Genomic DNA, 9679 nt, shown 5'->3' on the forward strand with positions numbered 1-9679 from the left:
CGTACAGCACAGCCACAGATTTTCGGCTTGCAAGCGCACCGCCCCTCTTCAGTGTGTTGCTTGAGAAAGAGACGGTGCAGTACCGACCGGGTGTACTAAAACGTTTTGTTTTTATTGTGATCCTGTTGAATGAAACGTACATCCAAAATAGAGATGTGCGTATCTCGTTTGCGAAAAACCGGTTTTTGTTTAGAAAAAGGAATTCATTATTTCAGACTGAAAATTAATGTATCGAATTAGATATGGTACCGTGAACTGCTTCAACTTTGCCCTCTGGCCCCAACATTGCCTGATTCAATTTAGAGTCGATAACTTTTTTTAGGTTTTTAAACTTTTATCCCCCCGTAATAATAATTCCCGTGTAGACAAAAGTTTTAAACCTATAAGAGTGCTAAGTTACCGACTCTAAATCGAATAAGGCAATGTTGGGGCCAGAAGGCAAAGTTGAAGCAGTTTACGGTACCTATGGTATGTTATATTTCATACATTTTGTTGATAAATTTGTGACGTGGTTGATATTTTAAATGTTTTTTTTAATCGCACCAGTTGTCTGATGACCCACAGTCTCATTGCTGCATCCTGCGGTACTGGTAACGTACAAGTAAGTTAGTAAAATAAACATTAAGTATTTTAACTCTTCCACGAATCCCACTATAAGTACGAGTAATATTATAAAGGCGAATGTTTGTAACAGATTGTTTATCTTGCTACAGCTATATCATGACTAATCCATCATCATCATCCCAGCCTATATTCGTCCCACTGCTGGGCACAGGCCTCCTCTCAGAACAAGAGGGCTTGGGCCATAGTTCCCACGCGGGCCCAGTGCGAATTGGGAACTTCGCACGCACCATTGAATCGCTTCGCTGGTTCGTGCAGGTTTCCTCACGATGTTTTCCTTCGCCGCAAAGCTCGTGGTAAATTTCAAATGTAATTCCGCATATGAATTTCGAAAAACTCAGAGGTGCGAGCCGGGGTTTGAACCCACGACCCTCTGCTTGAGAGGCGATAGGTCAAACCACTAGGCCACCACGGCTTTTTACTACGGCTGACTAATCCATACTAATATTATAAATGCGAAATTATGTGTTTGTGTGTTTGTCCGTCTTTGATGTCGAAACGGAGCGACGGATCGACGTGATTTTTGGCATAGAGAGATGCTACTTTTAAACCCGGAAAATGCACAATTCCCGAGGGGAATGCGGTAACCGGATTCCGCGCAAGCGAAGCCGCGGGCAAAAGCTAGTACGTTTAATTTTTTTTTTCTTATCTTATGTAGTACTAGACTAGCCGTTACCAGCGACTCCATCCGCGTAGGATTCGGTTAGCAATAAACTATAACACTACAATGAACTATACAATTTTCCGGGGTCTTGGGTTCGAAACTGAGCTCGCATCTCTGAGCGTTTGAAATTGACCATGAGCTTTATAAAGGAAAACATCGTGAGAAAATTTACACACACCTGCGAAGAATTTCAACGTAGGAACTACAACCGAAACTCTTTTACTGTGAGAGGAAGCTTATGCCCTGCAGTGAAGCCTATGTAGGCAGAGATGATGATGATTACTCTTGATAACCGGTAGATGGGGCAGCATTCGCAAGACCGGACGCCGCAGGGTCCACTCGGGCTAATGGCCAGAGACATCTTCACCGACTTGAAAGCTTTCAACGTCTCTTACTACGACACTGGAATATTTGGTGACTTTTTTTATAATCAATTAATTAGCAGTCAACCTATGCCGTTAACTTTTTCACGAATAGACTTTATCACGAAAACTTAGTCACGAAAAGACTTTAATCATGAGTAGACTTTATCACGAAAAATCATAATTCTAGATGCTGTAGATTTAATGCTGTAAAAGGCAAGCTTCGTATAAACGAAGCCATGACGCCATAAATACTAAAAAATACACATAACCACAAATAATGATGATGTATTGATAAGGGTGACAAAACCATGTGTAGCTATGAAGTATAATCGCCTAGATGTCATAGTGTGTATGATTGTGCATGTTACTTTTTTATCTACACCCATATAGTAAATCCTCAATTATGCGTTCAAAAACCATAGGTAATGACCAGCATTACGACATTGGATTCTATTATGAACACGGCTGTATCGTAATGAGATTTCATACATCATTACAGCACGGGGGGGGGCGACCACGTGCAGCAGCAGGTCGTCGCGGGCGCAGCTCGTGGGGCAGACATACCTACCTAGTTCTCGTTAATGCAGGTCATTCTCAATGGTTCGCGGAAAACATGATAGAGGATTTAATATATGGATATAGATAAAATATTGTATGCAACTGTACGTAATTAGGCCTTAAAACACTCATGTGACCCTATTATGAAACGAGGCATGTGTTTTAAGGACCCCTATTACGATACAGTTGCATAAAATACTATTTTCTATTCCGTGACTTCTATTCTGATTTATAGGTATACTCGTGAGAACCCGGTCAGCCACAGCGTGCGAAGCGGCAGTAATAGCTTCTAATTTCCTGCAGTCCTTGGGTTCCTTGGACTGCTGCCACATTCAGGTTGGCAAGCAGAGGCTAAGTAAGTCATTTATTTTATAACTGGCTACTGATTTGAAAATTTACCACGATCTTTACGGTGAAGGAAATCAGCTTGAGGAAACCTGCATATACCCGCGAAGCAATTCAATGGTGTATGTGAAGTTCCCAAGCCGCTCTGCCCCCGCGAGGGGAACTACATCCTAAGATCTCGCATTCTGAGAGGAGGCTTGTGCCCAGCAGTGTAATGAATACCTATTGGCTGGGATGATGATTTTTTTTAATCTAATAGCTGGCAAACAAGCATTCACATGATGGTAAGTGATCACCGCCACCCATGGACACCTTCAGCATTATTAGGACTGCGGGTGCGTTGCCGGCCTAAAGGGGAGGAGGATAGAGGAGGGGGGGGGAGGGGAGAGGAGTTGGACCTCCAGATCCCGCACTCACTGTACGAAGCACAGTAGCAAAATTAAAAAGTGATGACGGATATACACCGTGTTTCTCTAGATTTTGTATTGTATTGTAAAACTCTTTATTGTACATAACACACATGAAAATAACATAACACAGGATAATAAGATAATAATATTTTCGTATAAGGACTTCGATTTTTGGCTCAGTTCATTGATAGAACCTACCTGGTAATTAACTTCAGAGACCTCACAGTCATTGTTAAAGGTCAAATCGTAAAATACACGAAAAAACTCACTCTTTGCCTGATTAAATAACAGACATCTTCACAAACTTTCTCTTCTATAACACTAAGGTTTTCTACAACAAAAGGACAGGTGTCAAGATTTTAAAATACATGCTTTTTTGCTCACTGTAGTTTGGTTGGCTGTACTTACATTCATTGTCATCCAGTGGGTTATATCTCTCTACTTGCAAAATTTGATCTTGACAACATATTTACAATCATTGCAAATTAAATAAAAGCTTGCAAATCATGCCTTCAAAAGGTTGATTTCCTATTACTGCGTCATAAATTAACATGGATAATGATCAATTGATTCTAGCAATGTCAATAGTAATTGAATTGAAAGTGATCATCTAATTGTTAATTAGTTATTAACGATTGTCCCTGTTCAGTAATTTCGTGATTGATTTAGTTTTTGGGTTGGCTCGACTTTATCCGAGTCAAATTTGATTTTATTTGCTGTCCATCGGATACTGGTTAATTTTCTTGGATAAAAAGTGCCTCTTTCGTCGTCTATCTATGTACGTATATAATTTACGTGAAAAATTTAATGCCGATTCTATCCTCTAAAAGTGTTCACGAGAACAGCGCCTATGAAAACTTCATATATTATCTAATGGTAATGCATATACCTCGTACGAGTGCTTATGTGCTTATCAAGTGACCACTGAATAAATGACAGTATTTCTCCCGCTATAGAAGATAAATAGCCGTTAGGCAAAAATATAAGTACACATAATATTATATTTCTACACTTGTTCATATATATAAGGAGCTTGCTACTCTATCGTATTGGGTAACTGTAATGATAGATGTAATGTTTATTAGAAATAAATAAATAAATAAATAAATAATTTAATATGTTTACAAGTTGAATAGGAGCTAGAGATACTAATAAAATACTGCTCCATTTTAGACTCCATTTTTCTAATAGCGGTGTGAGCGTAAAGATACGAGGTGGCAAAGTTGAAATTAGATAGAATATCACATTTTTAAATGTACAATCAAGCCGTGGTGGCCTAGTGTTTTGACCTATCGCCTCTCAAGCAGAGGATCGAGGGTTCAAACGCCGGCTCGCACCTCTTGAGTTTTCGAAATACATGTGCGGAATCACATTTGAAATTTACCGCGAGCTTTACGGTGAAGGAAAACATCATGAGATGCAATTCAATGGTGCGTGTGAAGTTCCTAATACGCACTGGGCCCGCGTGTGAACTACGGCCCAACCCCTCGTTCTGAGAGGAGGCCTGTGCCCAGCAGTGGGACGTATATAGGCTGGGATGGATGGATGGAATGATTGAATCAGAAAAGAGATTTTAATCGCAGGGCTTAAATAATTTACAGAAACGGAACTAGCCATTCACGACGACGACTGCGTGCGCGTGTCGGAAGGCCTGGCGCTCCAATCAGCCAGCAACCAGCAGATTGACAGTGCCAGCACTTCCATGTGCATGGTTGACTTGATCACGCCGGATGAAGCGATCTGCGTGGCCAAGACGCTAGCGTGCAAAAGTACGTACTATTTTTTACTAGCTTGAAGAAATTAAAGATAGAGCAGGAAAAGGAAGACCGAGATTATTTCAACTATGTTAAGGAGAATGTTGACGTTAAGCCTTATCAATAAATAATTTATTGAATCAGGCGTTACTTTCAAGGCGTGTCTTATCAATAAGACAAAAGCTGCCCGGAAGAAAGGGGTAGGTAACAGACAACTCCTTTGCGGATAAGAGTACAAACCTTAAAATATGATGTTGGTTGATGATTTAACAGTGTTTTACTGCTGGGCAACGGCTTCTTCCATGATGTTTACAACCTTTGAGGCCGTAAGTATTGCCTAATATTTCTGACGCTCGCGATCGCTATCAAATGTCAGTTTTTGTATGCGAAATTTGTCGTTTGATTGCGACCGCGAGCGTCAGAAACGTTACGCATTAGATCATCCGGTCTAGTGCAATGTTAGTACAATCACTTGCCAAGAAATGGAATGGGGATGACAGCTGTTACAGGGCTCAAGTTTTTTTCATGTTACTTAAGTTAACAATATATCGGTTTCAATCTTAAGCCCTGAAACTATTTCATTATAAATACATACCAGCATACATACATACATAATGCTGTTGCCTACGTATAGGTAATTTCGTTTGTCCTGCGAGAACTTTGCACCTTTCTCGGATAAAAATTTGCCTATCATAATTTGGAATAGTGCAGATTTCAGCTTTTTAGTAGAAATTCTTATAAATGGGCTTATAAACTCCAAATATTACATACCCTGTACGGAAAAACAAATGAAAATTACAAAGTTAAATTAAATATTGTGCAGTACCCACTACAATTTTTTTTTCAGGGGATCTCATGGCAATGGCGGTAGTCGGTGACGTGCAAGCGGTACCACACGATCGAGAACTGTTAAAGGCATAAGAGCTATGGCCTTGACCCAGGAACTTGACATTATAGAAACAATCTGCTGCACTATCGCATAAATGTTTCTTTAATTCGTCAAGCACTGTTTATATTGGAAATCACTTTCAAATATTGTTTGTGAAGTAGAGAACTATATGATTTTTTTTAATTGATATAATTTACCCATATTATCTACGAGTAAGCCGTTGTTTTATTAAAAAAGTAGTTGTCGCTAGCGATTCCGTCTGCGTAGAATTCGTTTATCGCTATCCGGCGGGAACTATGCAATTTTCTGAGATAAGAACTAAGTATCTTATGTCCTTTCCCGGGACTCAAACTATTTGTATACCGAATTTCATATAAATCGGTTCAGAGTTTTAGACGTGATGAAGTAACAAACATACAAATAAACAGACTCACAAACTTTCGCATTTATAATATTAAGTAGGAAAAGTAGGAAATTAGTATGAATAGTAGGAAAGTAGGATTATTAGGATTGGGTACAGTAGATAAACTAAATATAAAGAACGAATCAGTTAGAAAGAATATCAAGTTTTAAATTAATACACGCACTGTCAGAAAAATTATTTTATAGAAAACAAAAAATAAATGTGTTATTCTTTTTAGTCGCAGGAATACACTATACTATGCTTAAATACACTTGCATTGGAATAAGGTCGCGAGTAAGGATTACTGATTTGATTACAAACATATTTTACTAACTTTGAACAATATTTTAATAAAAATTGTAATCATAAAATCTATGTGCATGCATAATAGAACCGGTATTCGCACTATTTCGTAGTCGCACATCACTAAAGTATATAGATGGCAACACTACATGTACTGCAGGGCTACTACGAAACTCGTAATTCGAAGTTCGTGTCGTGCGGTCCCTCTCGCTCTCGTATTAAATAGTGTAAGTGTCAGAGGGACAGCACGACACGAACTTCGAGTTTCGAGTTTCGTAGTAGCCCAGCTGACTGACTGTCAAAGACAAACATCAAATCGCTCAAAAATACGACTTCAGTTGTCGCGATTTCCTTGACGAAAATAATCAATATTTATAACTGTATAATGTCCTAACGATAAATGTAGAATCCCACTTAAATTATAATCATCAAAATGATGAACTCATTACATAACTCCGCCAAATGTAAGTACACTTTGAGGTTATGCCGTGATTCTTTTAAAGGGATTTTCTCTCATTTATCCGTTTGAAATTCCAGATTTGCGGTTTATCAACATTAAAACAGCCTTAAACACCCTGAAAGAGTGCAAGCCTGCGGTTATTAAGCCATTACAAACTCAAAATCATGACGTTTTCTCTAATACAAGAGCGACTTTTTCTCCGAGGGAAGTCGGTATTGAGATCACGGAGAAGCCTTTTATAGCTAGGATTAAGCAAGATCCGATTCCTTACATCCCTATAATCAATCCTCGATCTATACTCCCATTGGTTGAAGATTGGAGGAAGGATGAGGTTGGATTGCCTTCAATCAAGCAGGAAGAAATCCAGGCAGCGCGGCTGATTGTAATTAGGAGGAAGAAGATGAAGAAGCATCAACGGAGAAAGCTGTGGAAGCGGATGAGGCATCGTTGGGCTCGGGTAAGATATATCAGAGGCTTTAAGGCTAACAAAGCACCAGCTATCCCAGTGATATGGCCGAGGTCAAAGATATGTTAAACTTAAGAGCGTATATTCCTGCTAAGCTGGCAATGTTGCATTTTTGTTCTCGATAATTCCATAAAAATTGAATGAAAATTAATAATGGTGTCTGATAGAACACTTCTTGATATATAAGTTAATGTGTCTACTCCAATAATTATTTGTTATAGACTTTATTTGCTTTAAAAACTGGTTATAAACATTAATTCGTTTTTAAGGAATATTAAAGTCTATCACAAATAATAATTGGAGTAGACATAGACACATTAACTTATATATTAAGAAGTGTTCTATCAGGAAAAGTTTTAATTTTAATTTTTTATTTTTTTTTGGTGACTCAACGGGGTCACGCCGTTTTGTCACCAAATTAGTTTTAAATATTGATTATAAATATGTATGTTAGTCTGTAAGGTATTTATTGTATGGGCCAAGTTGCCCGAAATAAATGAATTTATTATTATTATTATTATTATTAAATTTTTATGGAATAAATGAGAAAAAATAACAAAAATGCAACATTGCCAGCTCTTAAGTACAGCGGAATTGCTAGGTACCTAACCAAAGGCCCTGGGGTAAACAATGATCTAGGGTTGTAACTGAATTATTTATAATTGTTTGTTCCATATTCGCGGTGTTCTGAATTTGACGTACTTCAGATTTGTCATTTATAGTTTGTAACCATATCGAAAATACAAACTGAGACATGGATGCACAGAAAAACCAGAAAAAGAGACCAGCGCTGGGAATCGAACCCAGGTCCTCAGCAATCCGTGCTGCGTGCGTAAAAGTAACAAATTTGGAGTTGAAATAAAAAAATACAAAAAGACTCCAAATAACCAATTATAGTTTGTAAGTCAAGAGTCAGAGGGGTCCCCTGAGCTTGGGCTGAGTCTAGCCCTCCGGTAGCTATGCCACTACTTAAGCAGCTTGTTGCTGCCTTTTCATGTTTGATTGAACTTTTTTTAAAAATTGTCGGAAGATATACAGTGACAAAGGTATATGTGTAAACATATTCTTGACCTCAAAGGTGTCTATGGGCAGTAGTGGTTACTTAACATCTTCAGGTGAACAGTAAGCCTATTTGTCCACTTTTATATAAATACTGTAATGTCTATATATTGTCATCTAGCACTCAAAGTGAAATTCGAGGATTTAAATGAACTTAAACAATTACTTTGCTCACCCGCAACCTTATAAAGTTTGTATGAGGTCTTGTTCAGCAAAGTAATAAGATTGTTTGAAACTGAAACATAATATGAACCTCTGCAAAGTACCTGTCCTGGTTCAATAAATTATTTGAGGATTTAAGTTAATTTCTTTGGGAATTTCCAAAAATGACATGGTGGTTCTCATTTACATTGCATAAAGAATGAGTGCGTAAAAAAAACATGTTTCTGCACTTAGTGGATAAGATTTTAGGACTTTATTTCACTTAAATATTGGGTTAAAATTTAGTTTATGTTTTATTCAAGATGAGCTATCTAAATACCAAATTTCATCCAAAGCAGCCCAGCTGAGAGAGCTTTAGAGAGAAGGATTAACAAACGCACACAAAACCTTTTGGGTTTGAATGCTCCAGATGATCATGTCAGCCTCTTGGGTGCTCGCTCAGTTCCCTACACAAGGGACAGATCAAACACACGGTAAATGCAAATAGCTTTGAGCAAAGATTTATGCATTTTATCCTATTTCCAGGTAAGGCAGCGGCGCCGTCAAATCAAAGAGAAGATCTTCCAGAACGAGCTCCTGGCTATGATCAAGGAGGCCAACGAGTTCTCCGCAGAGCAGTATGTGGCCAGCAAGATCGAGAAAGCCAACCACAACCCGCTCCCCACTCGCTGGAGACACAAGAGGCTCCCGGAGTTCATTATCAGGCAGCTCCTGGGCATCGATAAGAAGATAAATTATCATCATACTGATGTTTACAAGGCATAGGTTGTCGGAATATAGTAGTTAATTGTATGTATTTGTTTCATTGTATTAAAACCAGGCAGAGCCCAGTTTTGGAAGGGATATCCCTAGGGCCCCTAGAAAGGGGGGCGGCCACAACAGAAGTTTAGGTAAAACAAATGTAAATTTTGTCAGGTCAACAACTTTCCCTGTTCATTTTCAGTCTTTATAGGGTTCCATACCCAAAGGGTGCCAACAGAACCCTGTTACTGAGACTCCGCTGTCTGTCTGTCTGTCTGTCCTTGAGAGACTTGAAATTTTCACGAATTATGTATTACTGTGGCTGCTATAATAACAAATACTAAAAGCAGAATAAAATAGATATTTAAGGGGGGCTCCCATACGACAAGCGTGAATTTTTTGCCGTTTTTTGCTTGATATTAATAGCCGTATAATCAATTTAAAAATAAATAATTAAATTGAAATAAAATAAATATTTA

The 9679-nt window shown here is 38.4% G+C and overlaps 2 protein-coding genes across 2 annotated transcripts in view; both read left to right on the plus strand.

Moving 5' to 3' along the window:
* Positions 1-5813, plus strand: part of LOC141439915 (cytochrome b-c1 complex subunit 2, mitochondrial-like) — a 30444-nt gene extending 24631 nt beyond the window's left edge. The window contains exons 7-11 of the mRNA XM_074104373.1: positions 547-601; positions 1585-1699; positions 2444-2563; positions 4565-4732; positions 5565-5813. Coding sequence (XP_073960474.1) covers positions 547-601; positions 1585-1699; positions 2444-2563; positions 4565-4732; positions 5565-5638 — 532 coding nt within the window. The 3' untranslated portion in view covers positions 5639-5813. The remainder of the gene's footprint in view (positions 1-546; positions 602-1584; positions 1700-2443; positions 2564-4564; positions 4733-5564) is intronic.
* A 765-nt stretch (positions 5814-6578) lies between these two features.
* Positions 6579-9251, plus strand: LOC141439594 (uncharacterized). The gene is made up of 3 exons (XM_074103885.1): positions 6579-6776; positions 6850-7229; positions 8985-9251. Exons 1-3 carry the CDS (start codon positions 6746-6748, stop codon positions 9222-9224), a joined length of 651 nt encoding a protein of 216 aa, XP_073959986.1. The 5' UTR covers positions 6579-6745; the 3' UTR covers positions 9225-9251.
* The last annotated feature ends 428 nt before the right edge of the window (positions 9252-9679 follow it).

This window comes from Choristoneura fumiferana, chromosome 21 (assembly GCF_025370935.1).
Source record: "Choristoneura fumiferana chromosome 21, NRCan_CFum_1, whole genome shotgun sequence".
In the NCBI taxonomy this organism is placed as follows: Eukaryota; Metazoa; Arthropoda; class Insecta; order Lepidoptera; family Tortricidae; genus Choristoneura; species Choristoneura fumiferana.